The 19,258-nt window shown below is 56.3% G+C and overlaps 8 protein-coding genes across 8 annotated transcripts; 5 read left to right on the top strand and 3 right to left on the bottom strand.

Moving 5' to 3' along the window:
* Positions 1–991: 991 nt before the first annotated feature.
* On the top strand, positions 992–4,695 carry CkaCkLH20_12367 (ankyrin repeat protein nuc-2; the record flags this gene model as incomplete). The annotated part of the gene is made up of 7 exons (XM_038895080.1): positions 992–1,080; positions 1,192–1,276; positions 1,508–1,630; positions 1,694–1,744; positions 1,812–2,616; positions 2,667–4,459; positions 4,513–4,695. The coding sequence occupies 7 exons, from the start codon at positions 992–994 to the stop codon at positions 4,693–4,695; spliced, it is 3,129 nt and encodes a 1,042-aa protein (XP_038739594.1).
* Positions 4,696–4,859: 164 nt separating this feature from the next.
* CkaCkLH20_12366 (uncharacterized protein) lies at positions 4,860–5,630 on the bottom strand (the record flags this gene model as incomplete). The annotated part of the gene is made up of 2 exons (XM_038895079.1): positions 4,860–5,467; positions 5,528–5,630. 2 exons carry the CDS (start codon positions 5,628–5,630, stop codon positions 4,860–4,862), a joined length of 711 nt encoding a protein of 236 aa, XP_038739593.1.
* A 446-nt stretch (positions 5,631–6,076) lies between these two features.
* On the top strand, positions 6,077–6,791 carry CkaCkLH20_12365 (uncharacterized protein; the record flags this gene model as incomplete). Its single annotated transcript, XM_038895078.1, has 2 exons — positions 6,077–6,242; positions 6,310–6,791. 2 exons carry the CDS (start codon positions 6,077–6,079, stop codon positions 6,789–6,791), a joined length of 648 nt encoding a protein of 215 aa, XP_038739592.1.
* A 174-nt stretch (positions 6,792–6,965) lies between these two features.
* On the bottom strand, positions 6,966–7,997 carry CkaCkLH20_12364 (putative 50S ribosomal protein L3; the record flags this gene model as incomplete). Its single annotated transcript, XM_038895077.1, has 1 exon — positions 6,966–7,997. One exon carries the CDS (start codon positions 7,995–7,997, stop codon positions 6,966–6,968), a length of 1,032 nt encoding a protein of 343 aa, XP_038739591.1.
* A 254-nt stretch (positions 7,998–8,251) lies between these two features.
* Positions 8,252–8,732, top strand: CkaCkLH20_12363 (mitochondrial carrier protein; the record flags this gene model as incomplete). Its single annotated transcript, XM_038895076.1, has 2 exons — positions 8,252–8,559; positions 8,612–8,732. 2 exons carry the CDS (start codon positions 8,252–8,254, stop codon positions 8,730–8,732), a joined length of 429 nt encoding a protein of 142 aa, XP_038739590.1.
* Positions 8,733–10,934: 2,202 nt separating this feature from the next.
* On the top strand, positions 10,935–12,185 carry CkaCkLH20_12362 (mitochondrial carrier protein; the record flags this gene model as incomplete). Its single annotated transcript, XM_038895075.1, has 3 exons — positions 10,935–11,208; positions 11,295–11,717; positions 11,767–12,185. 3 exons carry the CDS (start codon positions 10,935–10,937, stop codon positions 12,183–12,185), a joined length of 1,116 nt encoding a protein of 371 aa, XP_038739589.1.
* Positions 12,186–13,153: 968 nt separating this feature from the next.
* On the top strand, positions 13,154–15,866 carry CkaCkLH20_12361 (uncharacterized protein; the record flags this gene model as incomplete). The annotated part of the gene is made up of 5 exons (XM_038895074.1): positions 13,154–13,366; positions 13,422–13,538; positions 13,595–13,867; positions 13,923–15,649; positions 15,701–15,866. 5 exons carry the CDS (start codon positions 13,154–13,156, stop codon positions 15,864–15,866), a joined length of 2,496 nt encoding a protein of 831 aa, XP_038739588.1.
* Positions 15,867–16,881: 1,015 nt separating this feature from the next.
* On the bottom strand, positions 16,882–18,788 carry CkaCkLH20_12360 (Snf7 family protein; the record flags this gene model as incomplete). The annotated part of the gene is made up of 4 exons (XM_038895073.1): positions 16,882–17,115; positions 17,184–17,547; positions 17,640–17,939; positions 18,748–18,788. 4 exons carry the CDS (start codon positions 18,786–18,788, stop codon positions 16,882–16,884), a joined length of 939 nt encoding a protein of 312 aa, XP_038739587.1.
* Between the last annotated feature and the right edge of the window lie 470 nt (positions 18,789–19,258).

Raw genomic sequence — 19,258 nt, 5'->3', positions numbered from 1 at the left:
CCAATAAGTCCCGGTCTCGACCCTGCCTTTCTTAGCTCAACCCCCCTGCCGCGATCAATACATCACGGACACTCGGCCAGATCGTGCCCTGCTGTCTGGGGAACGAAACCTGGATTCGCTTGTCTAGAGGGCCAGAACAGACAGTGTCGCCCGAAAAAACCACCGCCCGGCTGGCATCTGGCGCTGACATGGGATATTGTCATCCACATCCAGCCTGTATGCGCGTCCACTCACCACTCCCGATGCCCCCACGCAGCCTCCTGTCTTAGTTCCTATTACTTACTTGTCGTACTGCTTTCGAGAATCGCACCTGACCTTGCCCGTGCTATGCCGCAAGTGCCATATGCGCCGGGCTGTCTCCCCTCTTTCATCGCTACCTGGACTGTCACCGAGCACCGAGCCGTGTCCGGGATAGCCTCAGTCTTGCCCCCACAGGCTCCTCCTTCTCAGGCCTTACCAGTACCCAGCCCGAGTTGTTCTCTCCTCTATGGAGACCGCTTCAGGGTCCTGCTCTTCCCGCGCCTGTGACGAAGGTCCAGAGCCCCAACTGCCTCATACCTGTGTCGGCCAAGCGGCCAGCCCGCTGTGGGACGTAAAACACACCCCGAATGCTTATGTTCTGTTCCGTCCTTCCACCAACCTATTTCCTGACTCAATCAGCAGCTTCGAGCCTTCCCCGAGTTGGTTTGATATCTGGTCTCGACCCTCGCCCATTCCTGGCCTTTCGCAGGTCTCATCCTTCAAGCCACCCGAGAACGAGTCTTCCACGGCGTTGGACGTCTCGATTCAACTCACTTCTCCTCATAACTCACGCCACCCGAGGCCCCCCACGTGCGACTCTCTTCACCACTCTTACAGCCGTGTCCAAGACACCGTTGCCGCCGGTCGACGTCACTTAGTGCATCCTTGTGCTAGTCATCCACTTTGCCTGCCGCCGACGCATACGCACAACGGCAGAGCTTCCCTCTGTCATACCGCCCTTCAAATCCACCTGCAGACTCCCACTGCCAGCCTGCCAGACTTGGAGAGCTTGCATACTGCTGCTGCCCTAGGAAACGTGCTCTATCTCCCTTGGACGCCGTGATTTCACGGGCGTCCGTCCATCATGTGAGTCTCTCCATCGGCCGTTGGGGCCCGTCTTATAAGTGCCCAAGAGCACGGGCGCGTAGGCGGATGCTAATCTCCTAACAGGAAGTTCGGCAAGCAAATCCAGAAGCGCCAGCTCGAGGTCCCCGAGTATGCCGCGAGTTTTGTGAATTACAAGGCTCTCAAGAAGGTATGTACAAGTCTTCAGTAGCCCCAGACCCATCCCTCCGCTGTCATCCGTCGCTTCGCGTCCGCTTTGGGCGGTCGTTCGGTGAGAGAAACCACAAAAAAAGAAAAGCACTCCGAGGATTTAGTCACTCGGTACCCGATACAGCCCTCTCAGGGGTTGGGAAATGGAGCAACCCCATGGCATTAACCAAGCAATACACGGCATTGCCACTGACACCGGGCCTTCTTCTAGCTGATCAAGAAACTGTCGGCTACTCCCACGCTGAGCGCACAAATTGATCCCCTCCGCTCCGCAATATCTATAGACTCCCAGGCTGCTCTTCAGGCCAACAAGGCCACCTTCTTCTTCCAATTAGTAAGTATCTAGCCATGGGTCAGTGCAATGAATATCCCACCATACCTGCTAACCCTCGATCAGGAACGGGAGCTCGAAAAAGTTAACGCCTTCTATCTTCAAAAGGAGGCCGAGGTATGCACTTGTCTTTTCCTTTCATCGGTTGCGATGCTTCCGTGACTTGACTTAACCCCCTTTGCAGCTCAAGGTCCGCTTGAAGACCCTTCTCGACAAGAAGAAAGTCTTGCAATCACGAAATGGCGTTTCGAGACGATCAGCCAAGTTCACGACTCTCGAAGAGGGCTTCCAACAGTTCGCCAGCGACCTGAACAAGCTCCAGCAGTTTGTCGAGATCAACGGAACCGCTTTCTCCAAAATCCTCAAAAAGTGGGACAAGACTTCAAAGTCCAAGACCAAGGAACTCTACCTCTCCAGGGCCGTCGAGGTCCAGCCCTTCTTCAACGCCACCGTCATCAGCGAGCTATCCGACCAGGCCACGACCAGTCTACAGGAGCTCGGGGCATGGGCCGAGGGAGACCATGTCACCTTCGAGTCCCGTACTGACCACATCGTGAGCAGCCAGCATCTGCTCGGAACCGACGAGGGCGATGCCGACACTCTGCTGCTCGACACGGTCATCGGCGGGAACCTCGAGGCCCTGCGAGACCTGCTTGTACGGATGCGGACTTCTGCTGCCGGCTCGTCGTCGGGCTCCGATCTCTCTTTGATGGAAAGGTTCACCCGAACTTTCCTCGCAGCAATCCACGAGGCACCCAAGAGCACCCTCGAAGTCCTGCTCGATACCGGCCTGGTCGACATCCAGTCAGAGGACGACATCAACGAGAGGAATTGCTTGCACCAGGCCGCGATCTACGGAAACAACTTCGTCCTCGAGTATGGCCTCTCAAAAGGCGTTGCCGTTGACCGCACCGATGTCTACGGCAGAGTTCCTCTGCACTACGCCAGTATGCATGGCCGCTTGGACATGCTCGATGCCCTCTCGAGCGGTAAGACGAAAACGATCCTCCCGAGGCGAAAATGCTAACGTGTACTGTAGCAAATGCTCAAACGATAGATCTGATCGACCATGACAACTTCACACCGCTTGTGCACTCGATAATCCACGGACATCTGCAGTGCGTAGAACGTCTGCTGGAGAAGTCCGCCCGCATCGACCCTGTGTCCGATGCAGACCACGTACCGCTTAATCTTGCATGCGAGCACGGTTCGCTGGCAATCGTGGAATTGCTGCTCAAGCATGGAGCACAGATCCTGCCCGACGCCGAAGGGCTCTATCCCCAACATCTCGTTGCTCGGTCCGGTCAACGGCCAGAGCTCCTGCTTCTGCTCAAAAACTATGGCGCAAACCTCGATCAGGTCGATAAGCTGTACGGATGGACGCCTTTGGTCCATGCAGCGAGCGAAGGCAATGTTCCCTGCCTTCAGGGTCTCTTGGAAGTCGGAGCCGATCCCACCATCGTCGACGAGAAGGACTTGCCAGCAATGTACTACGCAGTGTGGGAAGGTCACTTGGAGTGCATGAAGCTTCTGGCTCCTTACAACGCGAGGACGAAACCGAGCCCGATGATCGTACAGCATGGATTGGGGCCGATGTTGGAAAGTGGCGGACCCGAGCCTATGGCCCTCGACCCGGACGCCATCCCCGAACTCGAACTCCCGCCGCCGATTATCCCTCTGCGCCGCTACGGACACAACTTCTTGGACACGAAAACCGTCGTCCAGATCAGCTTCGAAGAGAACGGAGACCAACCCCTGGTGTTCTTCCACGATGGCAAATACCCGGCCGCCCGCCTCACGATCTCGTCCAAGGTCTCCGATCTCATCCCGAAGAACATTATGCTGCCTTTCCAAGAAGATACCCGACTTGTTTCCTTCCAGATTGACAACCTGGAGTCGTTCACCCTGGATTTCGACGTCTTTCCCACCTACGGCGCAAAGATCATTGCCAAGACGGTGGCGCTGCCGAATACGTTCAAGGCACTACTCAGCAGCTCTGGAAAGTGCTGTTTGCCTCTCTTCGATCCTAGACTTCGCGCCATTGGACAGATCAGCTTCCACACACAGGTCATCAAGCCTTTCAACGGCAAGCCGCTGGAGATTACCGACTTCGAGACGTATTGGAAGGCTACGAGCCAGTTCGATCGCAGCCCGAGCACGTTCATAACCGGCTCGAGCTTGTCTGGCGACTTCGTTCGACTGTTCGTCCAGCACACCAGCGACGGCATCCCTGTGTTGTGGCCGCGGTGGACGATACCATGCGGAGGCATCGACCTGCCGATCTCGAGATTGACAATGGAGCAGTTCAGCACCATCACGTCCAAGAGCCCGAGCAGAGCAGAACTTTCCTCTCTGCCAACGAAGCCGTTGGATGCGATTGCGGATGTCCACCGCGTGTTGGCCACCGCAGGAATCCCTCTCAACGAGGCACTGGCCTTGCTTCCCCACGGAATGCACGTCAACGTCCAGATCCTGTACCCGTCTTTGGAAGAGGAGAGGACGTTGGGTCTCGGCCCCTCCCTGGATCTCAACACCTTCGTCGACTCTCTACTCACGACTGTGTTTGACCACGCCCGCGCCCAAAGGGCACAATCCCTTGAGTCTGTTCGCTCCGTCGTGTTCAGCTCATATAACCCGAGCCTTTGCACGGCGCTCAACTGGAAGCAGCCCAACTTCCCCGTTTTCTTGTGCAACGATCTCGGTCGCGAGGAGTCGATGGCGCCGCCGGATGTCATCCAAAGTCATGGCAGGAGATCCGCATCGATCAAGGAAGCTGTCCGGATCGCGCAGAGCAACAACTTCATGGGCCTGATCTGCTGCTCAAGATTACTGGTTTGTTGCCCCTTTAACTAGAAATTCTCGCAACAACTGCTAACGTGCCTTAGGACATGGTGCCCGCGCTGGTCGATGCAATCAAGTCGCACGGCCTGGCGCTTGTCACAGACAAGTCGCTGGAGCCGCCAACAACCCACTCGCTTTCCGACCCCTTTCCTAGGTTACCAAAGGGAGTGGATGGTGTGCTCAAATGTCACGGTGTTTTGCGCTTCAACGAGTCTATAGATATGTAGAGTGTCGTAATTATGTGCGGTTCAGCAGACAGGTTTACGCACTCTCGTCCTGAATCATAATTTTCAGCCCAACCCCGACCGTCCCAAGGTTTTACACGCGTGATTAATACAGTTCATCATTCTGGCATTAGTCGTGAAAGTCCCACCCCGCCTGTGCGGCTTGTCTATGCACCCTTGTAGTCATACTTGAGCGCGGCCAACTCCTTTTCGGGGTCTACGCTGCCCATTACCACCTTTGCAATGATGATTACCACGTACACGATGGCAGGGAGGTTTCCCAGGCCGACGTGTCCGAAAGTGCCCCTGTCCCCTGGCTTCGTCACCATACCCGTCAAGACCAGCATCGCACACAGTCCCAGGTTGAGGTACGGCAGGTACTGCTCCAGGGGAGACTTGTGCTCCTCGTTGAAGGAGAATGAGCTCCGTCTGGGTCGGCGCTGGGACGGTCCCGCGTAGGCCTGCGACGATGCCCCGGACACTGACGACGTCGAAGACTCGAGCGAAGAAGCCGGACTCGCGCGCGGCGTCTTGGGGCGCGACCAGGCGTCGATGAAGGGGATGCCCGTCTGTCCTGGCGGTTGGGTGTGGAGGAGGTAGGCCGTCGATAGGAGGGACGTGATGGACAGGAGCGAGGTCATCATGGAGGTCAGGCGGAGAATGGAGATCAGGTAGGGTATCGTCGTGAGGAGGGGTAGGGCGAGGAGGAAGGTGCGGAACTGGGCGTTTCGGGCGGCGTTTTCTTCGGCTAGGCGTTGGATGAGGAGGTCTTGCTCTGTTACGATGAAAGTCAGCGGCTGTCATCAAGCGCGACGGAGTACGGCTGAAGACATACCCTCTTCGTCCATCGCTTCGGGTTGCGAGTCGGCCGAATCATCGTCTGTGGGGTAGTGGAATGTGCGCCGCAGTCGGGCGGCCGCGCCTCGTGGTTCTGCCATTTGGGTATTCGATACGTTGTCGCGGCGATGGCTTTTCTGAAGTCGCGGGACCCGCGCGAAGCTTTTGTGGGTTGTACAGTGTATGCAGTTTGGTGTGAAAAGGTGCGATGCTGTGGTGAGATTCACATGGCGATGTAGCTTGAGGGGTGAGGGAGCTTTCTCCAAGAGAGCAGTGACACCTCAGCCTTATGATGCGCCAGCTAATTTAGCACATGCAGACATGGGTACAAGTGACAAAACCATTGGCCAGAGCTCAGCGAGGCTTTTTCGCTGGCAGGACCCTCCCCGGAATTTTTGGAGCTGAGCCCGCCCGCCCGCCGACCGAACTTGCATGACCTGATTCGGGGTGTTCCGAAATTTCGTCTCCGACCACGACGACATCCCACGACAACCACCCAAGAGACATATTCAGATCGAACGCCGATCTGCGAACGTTGAGGTCAATCATGTACTCGAGGACAGCAACCAGGAGGTTCGCCTCCTCGCTGCGCACCGCCGCGGCACGACGACAGCCCCAGATCAGAAACCAGACACAACGGAGATGGGCGACCGCGGCGCCGAAGCCGGGCTCGGGGCCGCTGATGGAGAGGCGAGCTGACCGAGAGCTGCCTGGTACGTTTTCGGAATGAGAAAGAGAAGATACAGACATGGCTCGGCAGTCCACTGACGTCTGCAAAAGACATCAACCAGATCACGTTCCGCTGGTCCCGGTCGCTACCCATCTTCGCGGCGGCCATCGTGGTGTGCAGCGTCGCCATCTTCAACTACCAAAAGTCGTCGTCGCCCGTCATCGCCTCGACCATGTACGCGCTGCGCACGAACCCCAAGGCCCGCGAGCTGCTGGGCGACGAGGTCTACTTCAAGCACCAGATCCCCTGGATCTCGGGCGAGATGAACCAGCTGCACGGCCGCATCGACATCGCCTTCAGCGTCAAGGGCACCAGGGGGGAGGCCGTCATGAAGTTCACGAGCTTCCGGACGTCGCACAAGGGGCTGTTCGAGACGACCGAGTGGAGCCTCGAGACGCCCGACGGCCGCAAGATCGACCTGCTCGACGGCGCGGATCCGTTCCGCGGCATCGTTGGCGGGGACGATCTGGACGACGACCTGGACGAGCCTGCTTCGGCGGCGACGAGGGGATTTAGGCAGAACATTAAGTAACGAGTGCGAGAGGACGAAAAAAGATACCAAGGTCGTGGTGATGGTGATGGTCATTGGGTGGGACGTGGGCGAGAAGAGCCTTTAGCTACGCGCACCTCGCCTCGTAGGGTGGTAAATGTACAACATGTATAGTACACGGACTCATAAACAACGGGTAAAAAGGGAAAAGCTATTCTATACATATCCCGCCGCTTCTCTCCTCTGCTTCTTCAGCTCCAGGTGCCTCTCCCTCGCCTGCTGCAGTCTCGCCTCGGCATCCGCGTTGTTCGCCAACAGCTCCTTCAACTTCTCCTCGCGGTACGGCAGCGCCGGCGCTTTCCTCTTCACGGCGTCCTGCAGCCGCACGACGCAGCCCTTGGGTCCGCCGACGGCGCCCTTGACCAGCACCACGCCCAGCTCGTTGTCCACCTGGAGCACCGTCAGGTTCTGCACCGTGGTGCGCTCGTTGCCCATCCGTCCGGGCATCTTCTTTCCCGGCATGACTCTGGAACCGGAGCCCTGCGAGGGACCGGTGGTACCGATGGTGCGGTGGTTCTTGGAGTTACCGTGCGAGGCCTCCTGTCCGGCGAAGCCGTGGCGCTTCATGCCACCGGCGAAACCCATGCCGCGGCTGTTGGAGCGCACGTCGACGTACTGGCCCGTCTGGAACCAGTCCGGGGACAGCTGGACGCCGACGGGCAGCAGGCCGTCCTCGGACCGGACCTTGAACTCGGCGACGTGGCGCTTGGGCGCGATGCCCTTGGCCTCGAAGTATCCCAGCTGCGGCCTCTCGACGTTGCGGGCCTCCTTGGAGCCCATGCCGACCTGGACGGCCCAGTACCCGTTGGCCTTGCGCGTCTTGTTGGCGAGGACCTGCACCTGGTCGAGCTGGAGGACGGTGCAGGGGACGCGCTTCTTGCCGTAGTAGATGGCGGTCATGCCCTTCTTGAGGGCGAGGACGCCGGTGCGGAGCGGGGTGGTCTTCTCGCGGCGGGCGAGGGCGGCGGCGGGACCGGTCGTGAGGGCGGGCAGGCCGGCGGTGGGCTGGTTGAAGCGGGCGGGCTTGCTGCGAGAGGGGGCGGTCGACCAGCCGTACTTTACGCCTCGCTTCGCGGTGAAAGGGAGGAGGTGGACGCGGGGGCCGGCGAGGGCGCCATTGGGTATCGTCGACGTCGTCGGTCCGGTTCGGAGGAGCTGGAGACAGCTCGGGGGCAGTCGGGGTGCCATGGCGATGGCGGCTTGAGGATGGAGTGGGCGTTTGGGGGAGAGACGTCGACGCTGGTCGTGAAATGGATTTTTTTTTGGGTGAGGTCGGATCAGAGTGCATGAGGTGGAAATATTGAAGTGGCCCGTGCGTTCCGGGGATCAATTGGGTGAGCTCACGGAAGCTTGAACCAGCGTCAATTTTCACCTCAGTCTCAATTTCTTCCATTTCAAGAAATCTACCCTATTTAATTGGAAAGTCACTCAAGCTGGTGCAGATGAAGAAGTCTGACATCCTAGGTTGGTACAGGAGGCTGTACCGCAACTCTCTTCGAGCGGTGCAGTTCTCATCGCCGTCGCGGTACGTCGTCCGCGACCAGCTCAGGGCAGCATTCCGCCGGACGGACGAGATACCCGACAAGCACACGTTGCAGAGGACGAATTGGTTTCTGCAGACGGCGGCCGCGGAGAGAGGGCTCGAGCACAAGATCCTCAAGAACCTGATCCGCATGGCGCAGGATCGGAGTCGCCTGAAGCCGTGGAAGTCCACCTATCTCCAGGGCGTCAGCCACGACACGAAGCCTTTGTAAGTATCTTGATGGTGCGATGTGGTGCCGACGCTGACTTGGTTGTTGTAGGGCTCAGGCGAACAAGGCGATGGACGAGTCGGCTCATTACCACTTTGATATGACGCTGGCCATGTTGAACAAGTCGATGGGGATGTGTCTGCGGTGCGATCCGACTTATGAGCCCAGGTGATTGGTTCCAGGGACTTGAATTCCTCGTCTACTGAGATTGGCAACTGCCAGGAGTTTTCTAGAACTTGTGGACTTGAAATCTCGAAGCTGGCAACGACGGGATTCCCGGAGCCTCACTTAGGCCTTCGTCCGTCGTCTCCTCGGTCGGCATGGATGTCAGCCCAGGAGCATTGCTTGGACTTTGACGTCTCTTGGAAAGTGGTATGAATGGGAACTCAGGAGCTATCCGACAACCCTACCTACAGCTTCATCGGCTTAATACGGATGTTTGGCCGTGGAAGAGGGAGCAAACATCATTGAAAGTCGAGGAAGATTTCGGCCCGACTGGCACGTTGGAGCCGCTACCAAGCGCATTCTTCTGTCACCATGGCTCTGATTTACCCCAGTCATCCAAATGGGACCATCAGGCCAGGATTTCACGCAGCAAGTCTCACAGCAAACTCGTTGTGGTGCCATGGTCGACAGACGGCGAAGACGGAAGGGAACACAACAGCTCCGGGCGGAGGTGCAGCGTTCTCAATATCTGAGGGTAACTTATTGGAGGAAGTGACTGTCTCGCGTGAAGAGATCGCTGGTGCGTTTGCAGGCCGGGCGATCTGCAGGCGCGTGGGGTCAGCAAGTCAAACGGCTCGCACCTGGTTGGCTGGCCAGGTCTGCGAGATGGCGGCCGCAGCCCTTTTGGGGGTTATCGAGGGGTTTTCGTCATGGAGGGTAATGTAAAGGCAGGGAGAGGGATGGGCGGTTGAGGTTGGGATTGGGAGGCCAGACATGACTCTTGGTGGTTGCATAGGTAGTCAGTAATTTGATGCCGAACCGCTGCTGGCGCCCGTCAAGTGCTGATTGTTGCTGTTCCTGAGCTGATCTGATCTCGCCGCTTAATATGGGAGCCTGCCTTTGGGGTACCCGAATGAGGCCATAGGTGGCACAGATGGTACGGCACGAGAACGGCAGTAGGAACTCGTAATCCGAGGGTTGCGGTTCGCCGTTGGAGAGAATGACGTTGCCGTACATGGTGGGAGTTTCCCCCAAGGGTTGGGAGACGGCAGCTTGGGTGAGAAGCAACTGCAAAGCATGTCCTGACTAAGACCACGGGGGATTGGAGAAGCTGAGGAGTTGAGGCGAACCCCTCCGTGTCGGAGCCAAGGGTCTCGGCCGTCGCGCCGTGTCGGATCCCTTGGCCGGGGTGGGGGGGGCTGTTGCTGAGGTGGTCCTGTTGTGTTTTGTCTATTCCCCGATTGAAGACGGAGACGTACAAAAATAAAGACCCTCGTCGGGTGTTATTCCGGGAGGCCGGTCAAAACATATGGCTCCGTGAAACGACCGACTTGTCGTAAGGTGGTCGACCGAGCCTCCGTTTGAAGATGGGCGATGCATGTCCTCAAAACAGCGTCAAGTCGGGTGAGAGAACCCACTCTTGGTGTCTCGACAGCGGACTGCTGGCTTGTGACGGTGGGTAGGTACCTACCGGGCAGTTTGGTTTTAGCGGCCGTGATTGAAACGGCGAATCAGAGGTGCAGGATCGCTGGAGATCCAATGGACGACCTCACCTGGAGATGCCAATCAGCTGCCGTTTTACTGGACGATGGGCGGGGCCGAAGGGGGCCTCCAGGTGCAGCTGTGAGGTGCAACAGCCCGACCCTGGAGCTGTACGGATAGGCCTGGGCTGCCGTGTACCTCGGCGCGTGTGAATCGCAGCATCGGTACTTCTGGGAATCACCCACGAGGACCTCTAGCTTGGACGCTCGGGGGAAGCTACCTTAGGTACATGAACCTTGCCTTCCCATGTCGTAGAATCATTCCAGTGCCGACCCCGCAGTCCCAGAGTGCCTTTACAAAATAGTTGACGCAGCGTTCGATTTACACTTCTTCTCTCCTTTTCCCCATAACCCGCAAATCTTGAATGGTTAGCGGGTACAACAGCGTCAACTCCCGGGGGTTCAGCCTTCGATCCCCAACTCGATTTTAGAACCGCTCTGTCTGCACTTCCAACACGATCTCCCATCTCTCGACATACATCGTCTCTCCTTACCATCCAACTACTTTACGCGAACCACCATCTCTCCGCCGGCAAACACCTCCACCACTGCGGTCTGAATGGACCCATACCCGCTGCCAACGTGCCGTACCGCGACCGCGCCGAGGACCCTGATCTCTCTCGAGATCACCGTCTGAAGGTGCTGCCGAGACGCCATTGCTGGAAAGCATGCCCGCGACAGAAGTCGAATACCACCCAAGACACCATGTGGCGGCCCGCCAACCGACTGCGATCATGCCTCGTGCTCAAGAAGAGCGCCCGCAGAGGCTGGTCAAGCGGTACCGCACCGAGATCGCCGCAAGCACTTCGAGCATGTTCTCGACCGTCCTCGCATTTCCCCTCGATAGCGTGAAAACGCGAATGCAAACCTACAGATATGAAGGCTTCCTCGATTGCGTGAAGCACACCTACCGCACCGAGAACCTGAGAGGCTTCTTTCGGGGTACGCGCTCCCTTGCACCGCTCCCGCAACCACGACCCCTCACCTCGATTCGTCCGTGTCGAACTAACCTTGCTGCCCCCGAATAGGTGTACTCGCCCCTATGGCCAGCGTCACTCTTGTGCGGACCATTTCCTTTTCGATTTACCAGCGCGCCAAGTACACGTACTCTGGCTGGATCAAGCAAGCGTGGGGAGTCGACGTCCTGCAGCACGTCAACAAAAAGGGAACCTATCCGAACTTTTACTCCGTCGCCTGCTTTGGAGTCGCTGGTGCAACCGCCGGTTCCTGCATCACGCTCATCGCCTGCCCCTTCGAATTGACCAAACTCAGCGCACAAGTCGCCGTCCTACTATCCGATCAGAAGAAGCTCGCCGAAGCCAACTGCCGGGCTTCGAATGGCCACCAGGTTGCGGCCAGTTACCAAAATAAGGGCACCTTCAAAACCATGTCCAACATCATTCGTCACCGGGGTGCTTTGGGGCTTTACACTGGCTTCAACTTGCACTTGTGTAAGTCTACCGCGTACAACCCCATTCATCCCTCAGCTGACCGTTCTAGTGCGAGACACCCTGGGAACTGCCATTTACTTCATGGTATATGAGAGCGGCAAGCAGCTCGGAACTACATTCGGCGGCGACCATCCCACTACTAACAAGCTGGCCGTTGTCGTATCTGGAGGTCTTTGCGGGATAGTGTCCTGGGCAATGATCTGTACTGACTCCTGTGCCCCTGTCTGGTTACAGAGCGCTAACGCTGCGGCAGATCCCATCGACTCGGCAAAGAGCATCTATCAACGCAATTCTCTGCTGTACTCCAAGGGACAGCAGGTCGAGCCACCTCCGAAGATTGAATTCTTCAAGAAACACATGTACCGCGGCCTGGGAGTATCCATGGGACGGTCATGCGCTGTAAATGCCATCTTTTTCTCTGCCTTTGAATTCATGAAGAAGCACGTCAATTCGCTGGATGACGAGTAAGGAATTATGTAAAACAACGAAACAACGCCGACAGACTTGTCGGAAACATGGACGGCTGCATTGACGATGGACGACGGCGTTTTGGCTCAGTGCTTAGGATGGAAACAACTGGCATATCACACAAACATAACTTAAGGAATTACGGAACGGACATACGAACAGAGCTCAGTTCGTAGATTGGACTTGATAGCACAGAAACAACGATTTTCAACTTCATGCGCTTCGTCACCACATCATGCCTTGATCGTGATGCCCTCAGTGACGGTGCGGTGATCAGAAACATGATTCATTGCGTCTCCTGTGGCCAAGGTTTACTGCTGAAACAACCTCGGGCTGCCCCAGTTCGAAGCATGAGAGGAGTTCGGACTGCGCTCGGTGAGCTCACCTTCCTCGGTGTATCGCCGGACGCTGTCGTTCGCCGGCTGGGCCCGTGCACGCCGCCCCACCATTTCCACGTGATATCACCGCTCCAAGCGACGTTCAAGTTGCAACCCGACCTCGTTAGGCGGCTTTGCATCACTCTGCTCCGGAACAACTGACCTCGCCCCAACCCCGGCGTCGAGTCTCATGCACTTTCGATCCAAGAATCGCACCTGCGCCTTCCTTTTCCAAGGGCAAGCAGCTCTTGCCCAACTTGTTTGACGAGTCGCAGATTCAAATTTCCGCCACCGGACAATTTGAATCTTCGTTCTACGTGATTTACTGTTGTTCTTTCACGCAGCAAGTGTCGCTTGCTGACGTTCACTCGTCACCTTTTTTGCCCAAAGAAGAAGAGGTGCTAGCCCACCTAGACGCGCTTGCGCTCAACGTTGACGTTGTTGACTTGATCTTCGCTTCGTGGCTCGCGTCGGTCCATCGACCGTCCCGTTTACTAACCGTCCCAGCTTTCCTTTCCTTTTCCTTGTGCACAGTTACGCGGGTTCGGTTCTCGAGCGCCATGGTAAGCTGATTGCAAAGGATCATCAGAAATGGGAAAACAGAAGAAGGCAAAGCCCGGTCCCGTCTCGGCCAAGGACCGGCACAAACGCGCTGGCAAGGTCAGCAAGCCGATCGATCGCAGCGAGCCCCTGCCGCCAGGACTCGTCGCCGCAAAACCGATACATGCCGTCACCAACTCGAAGCATCAGTCCTACTTCGAGTTCATAGAGAACAAGGACAAGAAGAAGCCCTTGCTATTCGAGGTACACCGAGCCGAGCTCCTCGACCGCCGGTCGGCCAACTAACGCGTCGCCACAGATCACGCCGAACCGGGTACCCCCACCTGGAATGAAGTATATTCCGATTGGGAATCCAGAACTCACCGAAAGATGCAAAGAAATATCGAGAGAAGTGGGCGCATCGGTCTACATTGTGGTAAGGTCGAACAGCCCCGACCATGGTCGTGCCCACGCTGACATTCTGGCACGCAGACGCAGGCGAAGAGGGAAGCGTCGGAACTCAGCCAACAGATACACCGGGTCGGCCATCACATTCGCGAGTATATTGTGGACCGAGCGATGCATGAACTCGGACAGAACACCTTCTACGAACCCGTAACTATTGGACAGGGCGAAGACGAAGTCGAGGAAATCCCTCGCTCCCAGGCTGAAATCAACAGGCAGGCCGATGCTGCCCTGCGGGAATTATTCCCCCGCATTCCGCACACAGACAGACAGCAGATCATCGATCACGCATTCAAAAAGGTTTGTAAAGGCTTGCCGGCTGCACGAATATCTGCGATGCTTATAAGGACTGCAGGGAAAGACGTTCAACGGAGACCTGGTGGTGGGATTGCAGCAGGAGCTATCCTTGTCGCGTCGCGTGCAGCTCGCGGTCCTTGCTCATATTCGGCACAACCACACCAGATATGACCAACTGCTCCGAGAGACCACCTGGGCAAATGCCAGAAGAGTGACTGAACAACTTTGTCTCGATATCCTCGTCAAGTGGCGAGGAGATGACGAGAACGGACGAAACTCACTCGATGAAATCCTTCGCGAGGTGGTTGTTCTCTCTGACGACTCTGAAGATTCCGATTCTGGCGAAGACGATGATTCAGATTCGTCAGCTGTGCTCACTGACAGATCTGCGAATGTCGCAAGACCTTTGGCACAAGCCGTGCCTCTGGAACGTGCCAACGGGAACCGCATGTCGACTGCGGCCCCGTCCCGTCCGGGCTCTCCAAAGCCGATGGCGACTCCTCCGCGACCTAGGAAGATTACCAAGAAGATGTCCAAGAAGGCCAAGAGAGCTGCACGCCGTGAAAAGCGAAACTTCAGCCGGTACGAGGCTGCCGCCAATCTCGCATGGAACAGCGCAATGCAGCGACAGCGCCAGGCGCCTGACGGGCAGGCCACCCAGACATCCCAAGCAGGAGCGGGAAGTGGTCCCGTTAGTAACGGATCACGCCCAAACCAGTCTGTTGTTTTCATGGAGGGTAGAGCTCCTGCGAATGACCTTGGCTCATTGCAACCGCAGCGGCCCGCTCCCGGGTCATCCGTCAACAATCCCCACGAGACTCAGCGCGCAGAGCACTCCTTTGCGCCGCCGACGTCTTCTCGTCACTTTCCTTCTGGTTCTGCAATGCACAAGGTAAATGAGTCTGGTGGTATGCCAGCGAGCTCCATTGGTCTGCAGGACTATTTGCATCCGTCTATTGAGCCCAAATCGCCCGACGCTGGTCGTCCCCCATCCCGCTTCCAGCGACCCTTGGTGGAATACGCGGATCTGGCAGATGACTATCGCCCTCGTCGAGTGCAGTCACCCCCTCGTGGTCCCGTCGTTCGAGACCAGTTCTCGCATCCCCAGAGGAATCAAGGATACCCAAGTCATAACATGTTTGTGTCTAACGAATCGATGTTTTCGCGGGAGCCTGCTGCATCGTATCGCGGTCCTCCACGGGAACCTCCTCGGCCGCTGGCCTATGGAGCCCCGCGCCAGAGTGACCCGTTGCTTCGGAGAAACGAGCCTGAATTGGGAGCCAGACATAATCCGATCACGATTGAGGATGCCCGCCCGCAAACCGTCATCCTTGGACCTGGGGAAAGTATGCGAGACAGGTTCGGTCCTGGCGTTGAAATCCTGTCAGTTCGTCGTCCAGGACGTGAGGGCCTAGCTCCAGAACGTCAGCGTGTTGCTCCCATGGATGAAGGCTTCATCCGACTGAGAGAGGAACCCCGACCGCTGCCACGAGATGGTCTGCGAGAGGAAGGTTTCCTGAGAATCAGAGAACACCCCGATGCCATGCCTAGACGCCCAAATCAGTTGGCCTACGGCAGGTCTTCGTTGGGAGATTTGCCATCCCAGAGTCTAGGTTCGTTCCGAACACAGCCAGCGGCACCAGACCAGGCGATCTACGTGAGACGTGCTGAGCCGATGCCCCCGACTGGTTCAACATATCCAGCTCCTGGCGCCAGACGTATGGATGGGATGATGTACGAGAGGCCCACGAACCGTGAAATCCAGCCGCTCGCGTACGGCGGATCGTAAGTTTCTTGAATAGTTTGGAGCTTGGTATTTACTGAACCCTTGCGTAGGTATCTTGACCACCAACAACCCCAAGGAGCATACGGCATTCCCGTCCATCGCCATGCCAGACCAGTGCGGGTCGAAGAGCCCCCGATATTTCAGGACTACCCGCCAACCCCTCCCCGTCCGCAACAGTGGCCGCGGTCAAGCGAGGATATTATCATTCTCGACTGAGAATCGACGAGAAGTAACGACGGTTTGCACGATGTGGAGTTGGAGGATACAGCAGCATCTGAGGCGTTCAGGCAACAGCATCTCTGGTGGAATTACGTGGCTATAGCATAAGCGAGTCGAGGTCCGGTCATACGTGAACGGAGGCTTTGTATTTTTTGTTTCAGGCGGCAACGTATCGAGACGGATGCTTTCATGATACCCCATGTGGAGGAGGACGACAACCGCGAAGCAGTGGAAGAGTAACGAGGAAGGGCATTGTAGAGAGAAGGATTTATACGACCTTGATACCCCCGTTAGAGGAAGACAGGATCGGCAGGAAGTGCCGTGTGTGCTATTGGTATAAATATTAGGCAAGATGGCCAAAGTGCCTCGTTGCGTATTGCTGTGTATCCTGGCGGCGCTCCATCCTACTTCACCTACAAACTGTGACCGGTTGAACGTAACCCTTGGCCTGGTGGCCGAGGGGGGCCACTCAGTAGTAGTATGGCTCATTCCTGTACTCTGTGCAGCAACACTTCTGTGTGCAATGGGTTCGAACCTCTGTTTTGTCGCTTTGGTTTGTTTTTGGTGTCTTTTTGGGGTTTTGGATAGCAGAAGTCAACAGAAAAGTCTGGAGAACCCTGAGAAGCAAAACGAGGCTTTCATCAAGCAGTCCACGAGAACCGGCGGTCATACAACACTCGAATCAATACTAGCGTGGGAAAATCATCCATTCATTCGCAGTCGCTGCCCTCCATATAGGTCTATCAACCGTCCGAACGATGCAGCCAACCAATAGAGAAAGAGTCATAGTGCAGATAGGTAAATCCAAGAAGTAGAAGCAATTATCCCGACCAAACCCCATCTAATGTCGTATCGCCGCGCAGACTGATAAATACGTAAACATGCGCGTGCTTGAACTCCATGAAAATGCAACCGACCCACGCACGAATGCATTGAAACAGAACCACCCCGAACGAAAGCGCCGCATCAGTAGGAACGAAAAGAAAGCAAAACAAGTAGGGAGAACCGGTCGTCATGATGCCAACATGGCCTGCCGCACCCTGGCCGGCTCCTGCGCTTCTGGTTCTGGCTCTGGCTCTTCGGGCAGCACGGGTTCCGTGTCGGGTACGGTGGGCAGCTTGTGCTGTTTCGGCGGGTTGCGGATCGCCTCCTCCGCCGCGACGCTGGCCTCGAGCGCCGCCAGCTCGTCCTCGACCTCCTCTTCGTCCTGGTTCGAGATGCGGCCGCCGAGCATGTCGCTGACTTCCTGTACGTGAACGCAATCAGCAAAAGCACAGACACAACACTGCGGCTCTGACGTATGGCAGGACGTACCTTTTGGTAGGCGATGGCGTCGGCCGTCTCGCCCATGAGCTTCTCGACGTGCTCGATGCCGCCCATCTCGGAGTGTATCTCCTTGAGCACCTTTGTGCCCTGCTGCAGGCCGAAGACGACGTCCTTCTGGATCATGGCGAACTCGACCGACGAGGTGAGCTTCTCGAGCTGCTCCAGCTGGGCGTCCGTCTTCTGCAGGAGGGACTCCTGGTACTTTTTCCTGCGCAGGGCGAGAAGCGCGCGGGGCTTGTCGCCCTTTGCGAGCATCTGTTTCGCGACGGCCGTTTCCTTGTCGGTCAACACCGTGATGCGGCGCTGGTACTGGTGGAGCTTGTCGCGCTGGAGCTTGAGGTCGAGGATGGCCCTAGGAGGCGGATGCGCGTTAGCGGTTTGGGGGAGTTGGGGGATGCGGCGCATCGTGTGCGCGATCTTGCGCGGCGGTGGTTGGTGACCTACTTGTCCTGGGCGGTGACTTTACTCGCGTTGCCGCCCATCGTGAGGGGCTCGAAAGCTTTCGAACTATTTGACGGGGTGTATCGGGGAAGGTTTGCGTGTACGGTGTCGGCGGACGACAGCCCGAAAAGTTTTGTTTTTGTGTCAGAGGAACGGAGGTCGTCGGTGGTCGGGCGGCGATTCGCGGCGTCGTGGATGGTGGTGGCGGTGGTGGTTGGTCTCGTGCTCTGCTCGGCTCGGTTTCGAGGCGCAATGCTGCGACGGCGGCGGGCGTCCACCTTGGGGGAGAGGGGGAAGCCGCCGCTGGGGAATGGGCATGTTCGTCATTGCCCCGGGTGTAATGTGGGGCGGAGGTGAGAGATAAGATAAGGACGGGTTAGCAGGTACCGAAGTACCTTGCTTGGTCCGACTTCATGTCTACATCACGACGTGGGATATCTTTCGCATATGAGGCGTATCGCTTGCGTGGGCATTGAAAAATGAGTAAACGCCTTCATATTGATTATCACTCAATGCCTCCGAAAGTTGAAAATGAGACGCCTCCCTCCACCGATACCTAGGATGAGTTGGCGATCTTATGGATGAGTCTCGATCGCAAGTCTTAATCCTTCATATTTGAGCTGGACGATATCCAAAATTTGAATCTCATGGCACTTCATGAATTAAACCTGATAGTATGAAAGCTTTCAAAAAGGGTGCGGCTGCGACTTTTGCTCGCAGAGATGTGAGCCCAACACGTACGCAGGTTTGCTGCACGCTTTTCACCCTCACGAACTCGGAAAAGAGGCACCCTTGTTGGTCTTCTGAGATGAGGAGGGTGATACGATAGAGTTAGACCAGTAAAATGCCTTTACATTGAGAGGGATAAGGGTGTTACTTGCTACGTAAAACTTGTCCGCACCACATTGAGCATAATCCACGATATCTACACCGTCAAGTGATTCCGCATCGAGACTCTGATAATGATCTCATTCCAAGTACATCCACCAGTATCGCGGCTGTATCAGCACACAGTTCTGCATTCTATGACCATGAATTTCACTCACATCACAAGAATGACGCAGCTGAGACCAATAGCCAGATTTTCGCACGACACATTTCATCAACTTACTCAGAGATCTTGTATATGATGAATGCAACATCGTTGGTCATTACCCGTGCTGTCTGGTATACCTAATGCGTTCCAGAACTTAGACAGCCTCTGAAGCAACTAACGCAGACTTCCACATTCTGTAAGGAAGAATAGTATGACGGATATAGCCTGTAGCAAGCTATCAAAACCTATCACCTCAAAAACACAGATTTGGGTTTGAAAGTGAGTTCTTGTTATATCAATAAAGTCGTACCGAACTACCGAAGAGCGTAAATGCCTGCGCAACCTCAGCACGGATTCAAGCTGGGCTCACAATATAGACAGATCATTTTCGTAAGTCATAGAGACCTGATAAGAGCGTAGCTAATGCCTTGCTCTGTGAAAAGCCATGTCCGGCTTGTGTTCATTCTTGCTGAAGATTTAAACTGATAGTGAGAAATATATAGTTGCTTAAGAGTTACTTATAGGGTTTTCGGATCTAAAACCACATGCAAGTCTTGTCGCATAAATATCCTCACCGCTCAACAGC

This window comes from Colletotrichum karsti (assembly GCF_011947395.1).
Source record: "Colletotrichum karsti strain CkLH20 chromosome Unknown Scaffold58, whole genome shotgun sequence".
NCBI classification, from domain to species: Eukaryota; Fungi; Ascomycota; class Sordariomycetes; order Glomerellales; family Glomerellaceae; genus Colletotrichum; species Colletotrichum karsti.
This window is presented reverse-complemented; position numbering and strand designations above follow the sequence as displayed.